The sequence below is a fragment of the Seriola aureovittata genome, chromosome 9, assembly GCF_021018895.1.
Source record: "Seriola aureovittata isolate HTS-2021-v1 ecotype China chromosome 9, ASM2101889v1, whole genome shotgun sequence".
Lineage (NCBI taxonomy): Eukaryota > Metazoa > Chordata > Actinopteri > Carangiformes > Carangidae > Seriola > Seriola aureovittata.
Genome location: NC_079372.1, coordinates 19,521,879 through 19,539,939, shown reverse-complemented (window position 1 = coordinate 19,539,939; position 18,061 = coordinate 19,521,879). Strand labels below are relative to the sequence as shown.

The window sequence follows — 18,061 nt, the reverse complement described above, 5'->3', positions numbered from 1 at the left end:
CTCAAGAACCGCCAAACCTTGTGATACTGTTCGGGACTGACTGCCCATATAAATGATAACATTTCATTTGTTTTGGTTGAATGCTGCTCAGGGTTTGGACGCTGTCAAACAGGCTGAATCTTGACGTGCGATTAGCTGAAACAGCAGCTGCTCAGTGGCAGATCTTTCACACCGCTCAGCCTTACATTCGTTCACACGACGACATGCACAGTGGAGAAGTGACACGGGCTGTCTGACACTTCTCTGGCCTTCGTGCCTTAAGGAACCGTTCATTCGTGGGGGGCAGCCAAAATGCAATCAACAATATTCCCAGACAGAGGGAACCCAGCTATCTAGCACCTTGGGGGGGGGGACTTCTTTCCATTGCGCAGGCCTTGTCCCCGGCAAACTACAGATGAGAAACGGGTGAAGTCAGAACCTTGTTGACAAAACACGCACTACACTAATTCAACCGACCACTGTCTCCGACACAAACACCAAACAGGTGAGGCAAGAGGGCATGAGGAGGCCGGTTTAAGAAATCAATAGAAAATAAACATTTCCATTCAAGATGAGCTCATGTTTACGAGAAAATATGTCTGAAGCCAGCAGGAGGGCCAGGTTGTACGCGGAGCCTGGATGTTTTTACAAAACAACTATTACTTTATTCTGGCTAACAGGTGGCACACAGTTCATCCTCAGAAACATAACTGCACACAAACAATTAAAATGAATCTTAGTTAAGCGCTGAAACTAAAGAAACTGTTTCTCAAAGACTTACTAACTATTAAGATGAACCTTGTACCAATTTTTTTCTTTTCCTGAAACTCTTCATTTGGAGAAACAGTCCATTTGAATTCACCCTCATGTGTTTATTGTATCACAGTGAGTTCGACGTAGCTTTGTTTTCGTTCTGTCTAGAAAAGGCCGCACCGACAATCCCGTTCAGACATCAGTCATGGGCTATTAAAAATGACTGACATGAATGGGTCCAAAACATTCCTGTTTTTTGCAGCATGACCGAGCTTTGACGATACTGTACTACCCGAGTGTTGACATGCGAATCGAAGGATGAATGAGAGCAGGGAAAAGGCAAGGTAGTCATTGCAGTCTCACCGTATTTTCTTTATGCAAACAACATCTTAACTCTTGCTTTTAATCGTGACTTTAAAAAGCCAAACAACAGAATTATCTAATTTGTCAGGTCCAGACTCTCAGCTCTTTGAAAAAACATTGTGACATTACTAACGCTGCATCTTTCATTCTGATTTCCTAACAAACGACACCACATCTGACCAGTATCAGTCAACACCATCTAAACTGAGGGGCCCAAATCCTACACTTGTAGTACATGAACGCAACATAAATCCTCAAGTTGGACATAAGCACGTCTCTGGAAGTAATGAGCAACAGGTTGTCATCATCAAATACAGATCTTGGCCTCCTTGCGTCTTAAGAGACAGTAGTGCATCCCTGCATCAGACAAGCATGGAGGCATAGGAAGTGGTTACCTCAGTCACCCGCTTCCTTCCAGATTGTCCTGGGATGGAGTGTAGCCGAAAAGGGGTTTAACCCATCTGACTGGCCCATTGTCTCTCCGTTCTCTACAAACGTCGAGACAAAAAGGTGCTTGTTTCGTCACTGAGCAGATGCCACAGCAGAGGGAAACACTTAGTAACCCCCCCACACCCCACACCCCTCACCCCCGACTTCAAAACAATTTCTTCAAAAGAAATCAGCTCTCTCTGGGATGACTTATCATAAACCTTTGTGCTTTGGAAAAGGGGAAATAAGACATTATAAACAAAATGTCTCAGCTGAATCGGTATACAAAGAGAAAACAGCTCACTCATGTATTGCGTAACTTTACATGACCTTTTTTTTTTTTCTTCCCTAAAGTAAATCGGGGCGTGTTTTTTTTTTTTTTTGGGGGGGGGATCGAGACATCAGCTGGAGAAACCATTCAACCCATGTTTACGCCACACTATCACCACATTGGGACACTGCTGCAGAATGTGTCTCCTGCGTTCCTCACCTTCGGGGTCAAAAGGTCAACAGAACAAAGCGTCTCCGGTGGCCACCCCCCCCACCCCCCACCCCCCACCCCACATGTTGTTGCCATGTGGACAAAGACACCCACATACAATATTTTTTGGAAGGACCTGAGTTTCTGCGAACTACATATTGACGACATTTTCAGTGAAATTATCCACTAAATATTTCCCGTGAGAGATGCCAGTCCTTTGATACGTGTATTTTTCTTTGTTCTATTGAAAAGCGACTCATGCTATGACTGATTTGTTTCCAAAACAACGAAACAAGCCGTGGGTGCAGTTGTCTAGTTTAGTTACTTGGAAAAGATATTCATAGCTGTTCTTTCGATAACATTTGGTTTATTCGATTCAACTGAGGAATCCATTCTAAATTCATGCAGACGGACATGACAGCTTTGTGAGGAAGACAGAGTAAACTCTTTCACTCTCTAAAATTAATGGTGAGATCTATTTAAATGCCTGAGATCAGCTAAAACCTCTTAATGTTTAGCAAAAAAAAAAACAGTGGAATCTCTGAACGCTGGCGCAAGTGTTTTTTGTTTTCTGTCCTGTGACACAACAGTTTTTACATCCCATTGTCACGAAACGTCTCTCTGAAGCAGCGCCACATGGCCAACTCGTGTTTACACAAAGCAGGGAGAGGTATTCTAAAGGGATGGTGGCTAATCCGTCTCCTTTTCCTTCCAGTACTGTTTGTCCCAGCTACTGGTTTGTGTGGTGGTGAGCAGACGGCCGATGCCTGGCCTGCATCCGCCGTACGACAACAGACGCCACCTGGTAGCCATCACCAGCTTAAGCCATCAGACCGCTTGATGGTCTGCCAGGGCATGAAGTCTGCCACTTTTGGAGCTTGAGGATGCCCCGGTGAATACTGTCTCCTTTATTATGGAAAATATGGAACAGTTTATTTTGCCTCTATACGTGACCAGATTTAACTGAGTTGAAGATAATTGTCCTGTGTATTATTTTGAAATTCAAATCCGAGGTAACTCAGCTGTTTGCCTACGGTACCTTAAAATCAAGCTAGTGATTTTATACACTAGCTGAGAGGCACTGTAACACATGTCATTTCTATTCCTGTCTGTTTTAAAACTGGTGCTGATTAAGAAAGACTGAAAGTAAATAAGTCTCTTACATTAAAAAACTAAATGGTACTTAAGTTGTCGTCTTCTTCTTCAGTCAGTAAATGAATCACAGTGAATCTATTGCTACTGTGAGGAATAATAAGTAAATTATAGTCCTGCAGTGAACATCAACACTATTTGTTATATCTATTGACTTATCTATATACAATAATCTGCCTTACATTATTTCAAACTTCACTAATCAAAACCATCGTGCTACTATGGCAATCCAAGATGAATAGAAAAAAAAAAGGGAAAGTTTAGCTTTGGTATGTTGTTCTCTTTCTTTTTTAAATCGTAACCCAGGATACAAGTGCAAGTGTAGCACCACAAGGAATAATAATGCCTTCAAATAAGCCAAACCAAATTCACCAAACATTTTGTACAGTTCAAACTGAAGATCTTTTGTGCAGACACGACAGACAGGTGGAAGAGGTTACTGTTAATGAAGATTATGTAATTCTAAGTTTTGAGATAGAAGCCCTGGAATCCACTGGCTCCTGCTTTCACCTCCTGCCTTTCCTGTAATTGAACCCATGAGTACTCTGCTGACAGCTTGGCCCCCGTGGTCACTGTTTGATTACAAAACGTTTTTCCAGCATATTAAGGGACACAAAAGCAGGTCTGTGAGCATATCCTTACCGAAAACACTTTGTTTAGTCAGCTCGTACTTATCAAAGATAGATGACTGCAGCAATTAGCGCAGCGGGGTGTCCAACTTGTCTTAAAGTGCAAAGGAAAAAATCTGTTCAATGAAATGTGTGGGCTTCCCGAGGAAGTCATATAAAGAAGGGGGCTTTGGTTAAAGCTGAGTGAATACCTCTAACGTTAAAAGGAGCCATGCATTCTTCACACAGAGCCTGGTGAGACATGGTTAGAGGGTAAATTGTGTTTAAAAGAAGCTGTTTCAAAGGGGAAAAAACAGTGTGCTGCTTAACGTATAAAACAGCATCCAGCTGGACTTTCCTGTACGAGCACTGAATGACAGAGTCCAGGACCAAAGGAAAGTGATGCCGCTGGGATGCATTGCTGGAGAGTGAGATGTGACTCAGAGAGCAGTTAGGGCAATGAGAGAATCCAGGAAGGCAAAATTATCCAGATTTTTCCAAAAGAGACTGACGCACATCAATGACTTAAGGTTAGAAGTTGCAGGGAGGTCAGCGGACACTACGCACTATCAAACATCTCGTTACTGAAGTTAGAGACATATGACAAGTGTGGAGATATTATTTGTTCAGGAGCTGAGGTGAAAAGGATAAAAAAAGACCAGTAAACTTTCTGCTGTCTCTACGTTGGCAGCAGAGCTGGAAATGTAAACTGCTTCCTAATGTAACTCCATTATATTTAACATATCGTTGCAAAGATTCTTATCCTAACACAATTAACTTTAAATAGTTTCTCTCTGGTAGATATCATCTGACGACTTTCAAATATAATGGAAAGGTAAGACTGAACATCCACCGCTCGCCATGAAAGTTACAATCATCTCATTTGCATGCGTTTCGTGCTAAAAGCAGCACTACACGTACAGCTACACGTGAACCGAGCCACATAAATATAAGGGCTGATCGTAACATTATGCTAAGTTGTTGCCATTATTTTTTGACAAATGAGGGAAACTGAGAGGAAACCGTCTCGGATCTAATCAAACTTTAGAATTTGTCGGGCAATTAAAACCTCTCAGCAAACCAGCAATGAAAGCAGCCTATTATCTTTCAATTATGCTTGTACAAATGTCTTATTACTCCCATATGTGTCTCACAAATCAAAGAAATACAGGAAACTAAAAGCACATGTCAACATTCAACAACAACCAAAAAAAAAAAAACCCATGCAATGAGTAAAAGGGAAATTGCAAAGTAGTGACCGGTTGTAAAAAAATTGGCCAGGAACATCCAGGGAGCGAAATGCCTGGGAAAAGGAAGAGCTATACACGTCCAAATATTTCGCTTCAACGCCGTGACACATCAAAAGAATATAACAGGCCGATTCATAATTGTGTAATATTTTGGAATTAAAAGGAAAGTCATACTTTTTTTATTTGTGCTCTGAACCGCAGTGATGATGCTGAGCAGACCGATCTCAACCGTTTTCCTTCTCCGTTCGCCTGAACGAGCGAGAAAAGTGAGGGACACTTGCCAAACATTTGGCAGGAGGGACACAAAGAGCCTGAGGTTTTAAAGAAAAACACATCACTGGTGGCGGGAAATTATGTAATAAGATGGTAGACGAGGGTAGAAGTGTCAAGTTTTATTTTTGCTCCAAATCTGTGATATTCAACACTATCTGCCCCACTGTTCCCAGCGTTGTGCTTTCAGACATTACATAATTTCATATAAATGTATCAGCGAGTCAACGCCCCCTGGTTGTGTTTTATATTTATAGAAACTAAATTCATATGCAAGTGATGGCACAAATATGGACTAATGATTGGCCATTACCATGTGTTTCAAGTTAGAAATAGTGTTTAATGGGGTTATTTGGTGATTTGCACGTCCATAAACTTCAGAGAGTTACATTAAAAAATAAAAAAGGTTAAACGCAGAATCATCAGCTGTCAACAGTCAGTGTGTGCAGCAGCTGAGGCAGACTTTGACTCAGTGATTTTTAGTTTCAGTCCAAGCAGGAATGTGCATCACATCTTCCATGTGCACATGCATGAGACACGCTCACAGAAACATCGCTCCATAGTGCAAGAGGTCCCAAAACCCAACAGGGTCTTCAGAGGCTTAAACACAGTAGTTCTACTGTACTTTGCTGTGTATTGTCAACTTTTTTTGAACAGTTTATTGAACGTCCTTGTCTTTTTCCAGACAGTTCGGTCCCGTCCATGTGGAGAAGGGGAAAGGCCATAAACTTCCAAGTAAAAATAGACAGGAATGTCGTGGTGCAGCCATGTCTCAGTCGTTATGCACAAGTGCCTGCATCTACAGAATACTCTGGCACTTCACCGTGGCAGTAACACTACTTTGTTCAGCAATGATCATACATAGGAATCCATGCTCCGTTGCCTCATTGCTCATGACAAACTCTGATCACCCCCCTCCTCCCTCCCTCCCCACCTTGTCCCTAATCTCGGAAAGGTGTCTCCTTCAAGTTGGCAGGGGTGACAGCTCCTCCGGGAAGTTGTGATGAGATAAAAATTGAAAAAATCCCACTGAATAGAGATCTTAGATTTCCCAGACATTGCGCAGGTTTTATTCTCCCCCTCCACCGGTTACATGTTAAAAGTTTTAAAGGGGAAAACAATCTAGAAGAAAGAACTTTGTAAACATCATTATTAAGCCACACAAATCAAAGCAGCAGATTGTAAATGGTGGTTCCAACCACCAGCAGACTTTGAAAGGAAGACATTCACTGGGCCAAGGGCTGCTTTGTATTTTCCACAAATGTAGGTGTTAAACATGGCTCAAACTCCTAAACTTGAATGTTCATATTAAATGCCTCTGAGTGTTTCCCTTCAGCAGTGTTTCCCCTATAAATCAAATCTAGCGTAATACAAAAATTATTGAGTGAATTAGTCCATGTAACGTGATACAAACCATTCTGTGGAGCTCTGTTATACCTAATTCAGACAGACACACTGACCTGGGGTAAAATCATTAAGTGATTAACTGATGCTTTAACTGATCTTTTCAGCTCTGGAAGTCACAAGAAAAGGAGAGCACTCTATATCTGGGTGATTACAGTGTTTCCTGCACTTTTACGGTGCTTAATAACTTTTAAAAAAATCTAATTTTTGCAGCCTGGAAATCTCTGTGCTATAATAAAAGCCAATTCCATCTGCTATTCAAAAAAAGCCACAAGAATATCACTTCAATTAGTTGTTCTCTCCTCCAACGGATTAACGCTATACCACTTAAACATGTGTGATGGCAAAGTGTAAAGCCTTTACATATGTAGGCAGCACATTCAGATTCTTCTCCTGAACAAATTCTTTCCACTTACTGCAAACTGTATTTTGGTCTAATTCTATCCTAAAGGTTTCACTAAACTTTCTTCTTCTGATATTTGAAGCTGAAACGCTCAGGGGAAAAAACACGCCTGCTTTAACATCTGTCAAAAAAAAAAAGGGAGCATCAATAGAACACTTAACCCACAATTAAGAGTACTTAGTGACTTCACACATCTCTCGGCATGTAAAGACCGAATTCACTGAAGAAATGGTTTGCCCCAAGGATATAGTAAAAACTGTTATTAACAAAGTAATTGTGAAGAAAGGGAAGAAAATTACATATGACTGCCTAAAACCAGTATTCAAATGTTTTAACGATGTTTCTGTTTAGCTGAATGAGTGAGTTAAATAGAAAAGCATTTCGGAGTTTGCATTTCCACAGAGTAACAAGTGGCGAATAGTGGAGGCACAACAAGTTCAGACAGTAGCCTTTATTTTGTTTCCTCAGCTCCTTATGTTGCTCTTCCAGTCACAGGCAAAAAAAAAAAAAACAGAGAAAAAACATTACTGCCCAGAAACCTTCAACATCCGACTGAGTGAGGAGAAACGTGGGCGAAACTTTTGTGGAATGAGTGAAAGTAAGATGAGGGGAGAGGAGGGGAGAGGAGGGGAGGGGGGGGGGGGCAAAGGGGGGAGGAGGAGGGATGGGAAAGGTCCTCCACCCAGGAGGTTTGAGAGGGTCAGCATGGTGACTGGTGTGCACCAGCAGAGAGAGGGGGAGGACCCACATGCAAAATATTTAAGATGCTCAGGCAGAGGAGGGTTTCACTGAAGAAGTAAGACGGAGCCTGAGTGAGCCGCTGGTCAACAGAGAGCTCCCACTCGATTGGTCAGTCGAAACTCGCGTTCATTCAATATTTCTAGCAAAGATCTTCGTCAGGGACTGACTACTTCTGAACACCAAAAGCAGAAGACGCCTGAGATTGTGTAGAAATCTAGAGCATTTGTAATTTTAGAAAGAAAATGGCAAAGGTAAACTTGTGTGTAGTGGCTCTGGGGGTCACGCTGCTCCTATTAGCAGAGACATGGGCCCAGAATCCTAAGAAGAGACTGGCACCCGCAAAGCCGGCCAAGGCTCAGTGCTGCGACGAGGTGCGCTCTCTCAAGGTTCAGGTGGCCAATCTGACCAGCCTCCTCGAGGAGGTGAGTCGCAAGCAGGAGACAGACTTGATGAGCGTCGTGAGGCAAATAATGGAGCTGGACAAGCAGAACCGGCAGCAGGAAGCTCGGGTCACGGAGGCAGAGAGCAAGTACTCAGAGATCAACAACCGTGTGGAGATCATGCAGCTGCAAACCCTACACTCTGCCCCTCAGAGCTCATCAGGTGAGCATTAACACTTGTACTGTAATGACATTCTTTCTCAAGTGGTTTGCTCATGTTATAATCTCTCAAAAAAAACTGCAGGAATATGGTTTTAGCTGAACAGGTCACGTGGTAAAACTGATCCATCAGTGACTCTGGTGCATTTCTGACCTGCCTCTTACAATCTGCAGCTGCTGTTAAAAGTTCACGCTCCAGGTCTTTAATCATTTCCGCACCTGGACGCAGATTTTATATATGACTGAACCTCATATGTGCCTTTTGTTTAGCAACCTTTTCAGCCTCTCTCAATTCTGCATATTCTTAGATTGTGTGAAGTTTAATATCTCACCAAGGCTTCTTTTCATTCAGAGACTGCTCATTCTTGAACTGATGAGATAAACCACAAGCTGAGAGAAGCCTCATGTCACTGTGATGCCAGCAACAAAATTTTACACAACAGTTCTCAAATAGGTCAAATATTTTGCACAGAGAACACTATATATTTATCGCAGCTGTGAAAACTATAATCAGCCCTGCCCATCGCTCCTGTGCGTTGGCTGTGAGGTAGATTACAGTGAGCCGCCCGGCAGCAGTCAAAAGCATTCATTTGGAGCCGTGGAGGCCCATGTGCAGGGCTGTCAATAACCAGTTCCATCAAAGCCATATCGTCTCCGCCATTCAACTCAACTTAAAATGCGCCACTAATCAGCCCTGGCTGGCGCAGAGAGGTTAAGCAGGCATGACGTAGTTTATTATTACACTACCTCGACTGTGTGGTCCAACAGGGCCACATTCATGTCACTGGCACAGAGAACACAGAGACCTTTTTAAAACTTGAGTAAATTAGAGACGGGAGAGCAGAACAGGAAGGGATGCAAAGATTACAAAGAAGTGGAAGGTTTCCATCTCTCTCTTTTTTCTTTTTTATATAGACTTTTTAAGTATTGGGCTCACTGCTCCATAGTGATCTCATAGCCCTATTAATGGCATGACCATACTGTAACAGGAGTAAAATAAGGGAACGATGCAAGAAATCTGGGCCCTGCGATGCATATCACACTCTGTTTTCATCTATTTTGCTGCTAGTCGGGGGAAAAGATCATTTTTTCATCTGTCCAATTACTCAATCCTCCGTGAAGCTGTTAGAATTTATGACATTCAGATTATGAGCGCTGCTCATGAAACTGCATATGGTTTTAGCATAACTTAAGATGTTCCTTTTTTTATTCCAGATGCCATATATGACTGTGCATCGCTCTACAGCAAGAACTACAAGATCTCTGGCGAGTACAAACTGCCTAAAGATGACTTCCTGGGAACACCTGAGCTGAGCGTAAGTTCCGCTCCAGTCTCGTGTCCTCTTTGTGTACTTCTTCTCTCTGCGCCGTGTTAAATATCGCTGAATGCTTTCAGGTCTTCTGCGATATGGATACGAATGGAGGAGGCTGGACTCTAATCCAAAGGCGCAAAGTCGGCCTGACATCATTCAACCGTGACTGGAAGCAGTACAAAAGTGGATTCGGATCCATCCGTGGAGACTTCTGGCTGGGCAACGACCACATCTTCCGCCTAACAAGGCAGCCCACTGTGCTCAGGATTGAGATGGAGGTACGTATTAGAGAACACAGAACTCACGCAGGCTTGGCCAGAAACTCTTAAAATAGCAAGAATACGTAAGCCATGCATAAACGGTTTCAATTTATCCCTGCGGGGTACAGAGCGAAAGAAAATTATTCATAAATCAAACTTTTGGAGACGTCAGGCCGACTGTGAGAGCTAATATTCTCAGCTTCTACAACAATAGTCCCTCTCTTAATCGTGTTATATGTGTTTTCCAATGCAGGACTGGGAAGGACAGACACGCTACGCTGAGTACGGCTTTTTCACTGTGGGTAATGAGCTCAACAGCTACAAGCTCTTCCTTGCCAACTACAGCGGGAGCGCTGGCGATTCCCTGCGCTACCACAACAACACCAACTTCAGCACCATCAACAAGGACAATGACAAATGTGTGGACGACTGCGCTTCCCTGCGCAAAGGTAAATAATGAGAACAACGCAAACCCAAACAATCCATGTAGTCATTTGCAGAAGATTATTTCCCTCAAAAGAGCAATAAATCTGATTCTTTTCCCCCCCTCGCCTCCTTGCAGGTGGTTACTGGTACAACTGCTGCACTGACTCAAACTTGAATGGCGTTTTTTACCGCTACGGTGAGCACACGAAGAACACAGATGGGATCACTTGGTACGGCTGGCACGGGCCCAACTACTCCCTCAAGAAAGTGGAGATGAAGGTCCGGCCTGTTGGTTTTCAACCATAAGATCCTTCCACCGAGTCTCCTGGATCCTGATAATGAGCGTGAATGCCGAGAGATTTCACTCATACCTGTTCAACCGAATCGTAGCCTTCCCTCGACTGCGAAAGGAATGAAAATTGTTGTTTGTGATGGTCTGGTTAAGTTTCAGTCAGATGAATGTGTAATGTGTCTGCCGTGTTTGATTGTAAATTGTAGTTCGTTTTGTGTATTTATCAGTAAATATATTTTTATTTTTTAAAAAGCTTTGATAGATGCTCTTTACCACTGTCCCATATGGGTAACTAGATTTTGATTCCTTCTCTCATTTGTCTTGAAAGCACTAGGATGTATTTTTTAGTTAACACAAGCTGTTTATGGGTAGAGGCAAGAAGCAGCCCAGACTGGTCTGGTTCGGGATTAAATCATTAAGGACTGGTAGGAACTATTTAATCTAAAGGATCTTTGTGAGTTGCTGGAATGGGACCAAACACCAAAAGGTATTTTCTATGAATTACGCTGCATTTTATTGTAAAATCCTAACCATTGATGATGGAAATGTGTAATTTGTAAAATGTGTACAGGTCTGTAATTATGTTGTTTTATGTGATAGAAAATAAACATATTTTTTAAAAGAAACATAGTGAATAGTGCATGTGTCTCCTTCTTCTTCATCATATCATTCTCCTCACTTCAGAATAGCTGTGAGAAAATCAATGGGAGTCTAAAAGAAAAGTCAAGGTCTTCCTAGGCGTCCATTCATTTCCAATAATGGCGACAAATTTGCCCCCGAGCCGCTGACCTCTGACTCTTGGGTCGTGTCCTGACAGCCTGGCCAAAAGGTCCCAGGACAGCTAAACAGAAGGCAGGAATGAAGACCACACACACAAACACACACACACTCCATTCTGCCATCGAGTTAAATGCCTCCAGGTTTACTACTCTGACAACAATAACACCATTTTGCTTTGAACCGACAGAATTCCTTGGAGCATTCAAATACCTCCAGACAGGGAGCACTGCCCATACAGGCTCAGTGGTGGGCTCAGTCAGATTCTCTTCCTTTTACAAGGTGACACGTTAGTAAGGGTAAACATCTAATTAAAGCACAGCATTTAACCCTTCCCTGTAAAAGAAATGGCCACAGAGCAATAAAGGGCACTTAAAAAAAGACGGTCAGACAGTGACAAACGACCAGGACTCAAAGTATTCAAACTTGTCTCCCAACAACAACAGCAGCAGCAGACCCTGAACACTGGTGGAGGGTGTAAATGCAACTATTGGAGGTCTGTTACAAGTGACGTATACCTTACTATTGACATAAACCTTTATGTCTCCACAGAGGCAGCATGCCTCGCTCAGGAAACATAACCTCTGCAAAGGAACTTCACATTATTTTTCAGGGAAGTTAAACTTCAGGGAGGTATTTAGAGTAAACCAAACCCAGGGAATCCAAAAAGGTATAAAAAAAAAAAAACATTTTAATGGGTTTATTTCAGCCTGAGCAATAACATTATATTTATGGTGTGTATTTATGAAATAGGTCTTGTTTTACAGTAACTGTGTTTATGTAATTTTTATGTCAAACTTAAGCATCCTGACACTGTGTTGTGGTAAACTGTATTCCACTATGATGGATGGTTTAAATTTTCTTGGGACTGTGTCAGAGAGTTGTGGATTCAACTTGGGGGAACATTTGTGATGTTGTTGAAGTGAATTATTTTCTCTGCTTCTTATTTATATGAACCTGTGTATATAAATAAACCTACACACTATATTGTATGAGGTGTTCCACTTGTTATTTTTCTCAGGGGAAAACCACACTTACTGAGCCATAACAGGAAGTACAACATCGTAACCACAAAGTAGGTACATCGCAGCGCTACTGGATTGCATTACATCGTACAAGTTTTCCTGCTTGTGTGTCCGCCCCCTTCTACTCATACATTGATTCCGTTGAAGCAGTTTAGAGGTTAAATCAAAATTATGCACCAAAGCCGCGCTAGAGGAAAGCATAAGATGACATTTTGCTTAACAGTTTGCAGCCCTCTATGTGTCTGAACAAACTAAACGTCATTTAAAATTCCATTTTCCAAGCATTTCCGTGGTTCCTGGTGACAATATGGCTATACATTTATCATTAACACATGGTCCAGATGCCACACGGCCCAGCTCCAGTCATTACACCGGTGATGGAACCAGCAAATTCACAGTTCCTTTGTAACTTACAATGCATTTTACTTTCATAGAGAGACCTTCATAACACCTATCATGCACCTTTCACCCCCCCCACCCCCCGTCATTATCTTCTATGACATATTGTCGAATTCAACAAAAATTTCCACGAGAACAAGACGATTTAAAGACACTCCATAATAACCCCAAATGCCAAATGCTCAATTAACAGTGTTCCTCTGTTGTTGGGAATAATGCGGAAAATGTGACCAGTTCCCTGGCTCTATCCGGAGCTGTGGGGTCTGAGAATATACTCAGGCCACAAACTAATTCTTTTGATTTTCTTAAAATCCATCACACATTATTCAGTCCCAGTTACAACTCATAAAAATTTATACTATTACGAGTACATCACTTATTCAGGTTTAATACCCTGAATTTTAACTGAAGATCCATATGAGAGAATACAAGGAACAATTCCTGAAATAATCGCACTCCCTTACAAACACCATGACTCATCAGTTACTAAAATACCAGTGACGACGCCTCCTCGTCATCAAAAAGTGTGCATTAGATATGAACACGTTTTTTTTTTTTTTTCCTAATACAGCCACGACTCAGTCGAGCCAGGTTTGCATTGTGCTTTCTGCACACCGGCCTCTAGATCTTTTTATGGGAAATCCTAGAGAGGTGAGAACCAGATGGGGATATTGAAAACACCAGAGTGCCGGCTCCCATCATTCATCATCATCAAGGCTCCTAAGAAATTGAAAACAGGCCCCTGAGAAACACAAGTCCAGACACTCGTAGATGAAAAGGAGGCAAGCGTCCAATTAAATGCCTGGAAAACAGATTTCTCTGCACCATGCCAAAAACACAGAAATAAAGAAGGATGAGAAAAGGGGATGGAAAAGATGACAGAAGATATCAAAGGGTTATGGGACAGGAGGATTTGTATAAGATCATTTCTTTGTGTATTTATTAGTTTAAAATTTGACTCTGAGAAGGTAATTTAATGTTTGTTTTAGCAATAACTTCTAATGCAATAACTGTTAATCACAGAGGTACATGACAAACCTAGTTTTTGTGATGAGCATCATTAGGAAGAGTAAAGAAATTAGCAATTAATTACCTCCCAATGACACCGAATTATGTTATGATCTAAAAGTTTATGAGAGTTTTATTTGTTTTTATTTATTTGGAGAAATTACACCAAAGAATAAGTTATGTGGAGCATGAAGCATCGTCATTTCTTATTTGTTTAGTTCATGTCAAGAATAAAACTCGTATTTTTGCCGTTTTCAGTCAAATTCTGCGAATAAGAAAGACTTGAGTTCAGCTGCTCACAGTTTATAAAGGCTGTGGTTGCTTCTCATTAAACGAGAAAAACAAAAGTTTGCTTCTGGGTTTTTCAGACCTCCTACCTGATAAGAGACTCCAGGATGAGAGGAGAAGGACCTTTCTGAAACTCCAGCTCTTTGTAATGCAGGGCTTTGGCGTAGGCACGACACTTGGCAGCTCTCTCACCAAGCAGCACAATACCATTATCATCCCTCAGAGGCAAAGGGCCCTGGAAAAAGAGACAAACCGTATTAAATCTTATTCCTAAATGAGATGAAGCTTGAATGAATAGTTGTGCGTGACCTCTACTGTCCTCTATCCGTAATCAGTGCAGTTTGTGCCATCAACAGACTTTATTCTGCTCATGTCTCACTGACTGTTTTTATTTTAACGCACACTGTAACTCTTTTGCAACTGACAGGAGTAAGGTAGATTGATGAAGCATTTAAGTGATTTGTATTTATGCGCCCTTCGTAGCTAATTGCAAAAAGATGTGTGGGAGCCTGCAGAAAGCATCTCATGCTCTTCTTTCCACTAGCTCAGAGCGGGAAGCTTTATGTGTTTTCTCCTGCAGCCTCACAGCAGGGGGTCCCTGCTGAAACCTATTATTACTATGACCCAACCATGACGGTTTCTGCCCTCAACGTAACAGTATCGTCACTAATTAGCCCAACACATGGTCAAACAGCCGACTAGAGAGAGAAAGTGCAAACTTGAAAGGCTTTCTCTGTTAACCTTCCAACACCTGTTATCTCCTACACTCCTGTTCTCAGTTTGATCAAAGTGATAGCAGCCGGAATGTTTTCCGATCACCTCTCATATTTTTGGACCCATTAATTAACCGTCGTCTGCTGCAGTGCAGTTTGGGCAAACTTCAAATCAGCAATACAGCATCCGTTTAAACAATTCCTTTTACTGTGCCGTTTCAGTTGCACCTTTCCCACATCACAGTTGCTCATGCCACAATGCAGGTCTGCCAAACTGCGCTGAATTGTGACACTGATGGGGCCACTAAAATATGAAATGAGGAGAGTGTGGAAGTAATTTACTAACTGATAAACTGTGCACGTTCTGTCATAAACTTCTACTTTTAAAACAGGTGCATAAATTCAAAACATTGAATACTTTCATGCACAACTTAGTCAGAAGGTGCGATGATGACAATAGAAGACATAAAATTAACTGGGTCAAGACGACATTAAAACACATGAGGTTTGAAGGCTACTGCTTTGCCAGCTGGAGACACATTTTAGTACAGCCTATTTTCAAATGGTATTTCAACATCAAAGAGTCCATATAATGTCATGCACATTCAATGGGCAGGTACTTTTTGTTCCTGAAAGGGGCTGGACAGTTTGTATAAAAAGCTAAAGAGAAAAAAATGGAGAAGTTACAGCTGAGGCATTGGTAGTAAGAGTAACGCCTAACCTCTGTAGATTTAGAGATTATATTCTATCAGGCAGGTAAAGCCTATTTTACTTATCAGCCCTTTAAAATAGAATATCAATATCAGAAGCTTTGTATTTAGAAAATGCAGTTGAGATACAAACCTCAAGCACACTAATAAACCACTACATGTGTGAAACTGTAACTGCACCACAGTGACTCTGTGGTTTAATGTAGCTGCTACAGCTCAATGCTAACCTTGTCACTGTGTTCCATGAACTCTGCCAGGTTGAGTAGAGTCTGTGTGACCTCAGCGATGTCCTGGGAGGTGAGAGCTAATTCAATGCTGCGGATGAGCTCATCCTGCTGGTCCTCACTCAGCTCAGACCAACAGGACAGGAAGGCCGCGTTGAACAGGTCCCTGTAGGGCCACGGAAACAGCATTTATGCATTAAAACAAAAAAGGACACACAATGTGCGACACAACATTAAAATTGGGATTTCTTTTAGAAGCAGGCTTTAAATGAATTTGGGAGACCAGCAAATCAATCCGTAGCAAGATTATTGTGTAGCTTGTAAAGAAGGATGACTGTATAACCGAGTATATTGTTGTTTTACAGCTTTGATCACAGAGCATTTATTGTATTTTTCAGTCGCAATCTGCTTCACATTTACGGTTACACACAGTCACATCTGGAAAGTAGTAGCCAGCACAACCAGTCTTGTACTGCTGGTACCTGAGCTGCTCCGCAATGAACGGAGCTATATGTTTTCACTGCTGCGCTAAACGGCGGTTGTCCAAAGCCCTCAGCTTTCCGACCACTAGAGGTGCAAAGCACAAGCACAGAGCTTCAAACTCTGTTACCTCTCTGCATTAATACGGGGGTTACAGTGGCCTCGCAGAAAGCACGCAGACCCCTTCACTTTTTTGCACACTACTGTGTTATAGATTCATAACTCTACACTCAATAACCCATGAGGACAAAGTGAAAACATCTTTTTACGTATTTTTGCAAATCTAATCAAAATTAAAAAGTGAAATCTCAAATTTACAAAAGTATTCACATCAATTCATTCAATTCACGGCTCCATCAATCACAGTTGGGCACCTTGAAGAAGTTTCAACTTCAGTTCAGCAAATTTTGTACGGCTGCATTTGGGCAATTTATCTCATTCCTACTGGCAGCTCCTCTCGAGCTCCATGAGATTGGATGGGGAACATCTGTGAACTGCCATCTTCAGGTCTATCTCCAGATGTTGCACGGGGTCCTGAAGCCCCTCCAGAGTTGTCTTGGCTGTATGCTTCAGGTCACTGTTGTGCTCAAAGGGGAACTGTGACCCCAGTCTCGGGTCTTGTGCACTCTGACCAGTCTCCCTGTCCCTGCAGCTGAGAAGCGCCCCCTAGTATGATTCTGCCAGTACCATGGTTCACCATAGCGATGGTATTAGCCAGGTGAAGAGCAGTTCAATTTTCGTCTCATCAGACCATTGAATCTTTTCCCTCATGCTCCTAAAGTCCTTTCAATACTGTTTGGCAAACTCAGAGTGTGCTGTCTCATGTGCTTTTTATTCAAAGCGGCCTCCGTCTAGACGCCCCACCATAAAGGCCTGAATGAGGCAGCGCTGCCGAGCTGGTCGTCCTTCCAGCAGGTTCTCCCATCTCTGCAGAGCTCTGAAGCTCTGTTAGAGTCACCGTTAGGTTCTTGGTCGCCTCCCAGTCTTACCCAGTTGCTCCGTTTGGCCGGACAGCTAACTCCAGGAAGAGTCCGAGTGGTACTTAAAACTTCTTCTATTTCACAATTATTGAGACCACTGTGCTCCTGGGAACACTCGAAGCTTTAGAAATGGTTTTTTACCCTCGCTCTGATCCATGCTTTGCCACAATTTATTGTGGAGGTCTACAGAAAGTTCACTGCTATTTATTTCCTATTTACTTTTGTAAATGAGAGATTTCAGTTTTTGATTTCTAATAAATTTGCAGCTTTCTTTAAGGATTACTCAGTGTAGATTAATCGGCAAAAACTGCAATTTTAACCTTTTAAAATGAAATTTTTTGCTGCTGTGGTCCATCTTGAATGTGAAGCATTAAAGACATGAGACACGAAGAAAATAAAAGGAGGAAGGAAGAAGTGAACTACTGTGAGAGAAATATTGTACCTGGCGAGGGGAATGTAAGTCTGAGCCAGTGACCAGCACGATCGCAGGGCCGGTGAGGAAGACTCCTTGAGCAAGACGACACTCAAGCGCCTCAGCCACTCCAGCCAGTCATCTTTGGACACCTTCCTGGCCGCACCCCAAGCCTGCGAAAGAGACAGGAGTCATTCACTTCTGAAGTCACTGGGAACTACGTGGGAGCAACGAAGTTTCTCCAGACCTGAGTGTCACAGGTGTGGGATGATCTGGCTGAGATTCTCACATACAAAATTTTTTGTTACTGTTCATCAAATTC

At 42.2% G+C, this 18,061-nt stretch overlaps 2 protein-coding genes across 3 annotated transcripts in view; one reads left to right on the top strand and one right to left on the bottom strand.

The window, feature by feature from the left end:
* mtor (mechanistic target of rapamycin kinase) overlaps positions 1 to 18,061 on the bottom strand; it is an 81,709-nt gene that overhangs the window by 39,587 nt on the left and 24,061 nt on the right. For both annotated transcript variants that reach the window (XM_056384417.1, XM_056384418.1), the window contains exons 26-28: positions 17,770 to 17,912; positions 15,871 to 16,033; positions 14,310 to 14,455 (exon numbers count right to left, since the gene is read on the bottom strand). In XM_056384417.1, the coding sequence (XP_056240392.1) occupies positions 14,310 to 14,455; positions 15,871 to 16,033; positions 17,770 to 17,912 (452 nt within the window). The remainder of the gene's footprint in view (positions 1 to 14,309; positions 14,456 to 15,870; positions 16,034 to 17,769; positions 17,913 to 18,061) is intronic.
* On the top strand, positions 7,874 to 11,349 carry angptl7 (angiopoietin-like 7). Its single transcript, XM_056384419.1, has 5 exons — positions 7,874 to 8,436; positions 9,648 to 9,748; positions 9,829 to 10,023; positions 10,259 to 10,454; positions 10,568 to 11,349. Exons 1-5 carry the CDS (start codon positions 8,076 to 8,078, stop codon positions 10,735 to 10,737), a joined length of 1,023 nt encoding a protein of 340 aa, XP_056240394.1. The 5' UTR covers positions 7,874 to 8,075; the 3' UTR covers positions 10,738 to 11,349.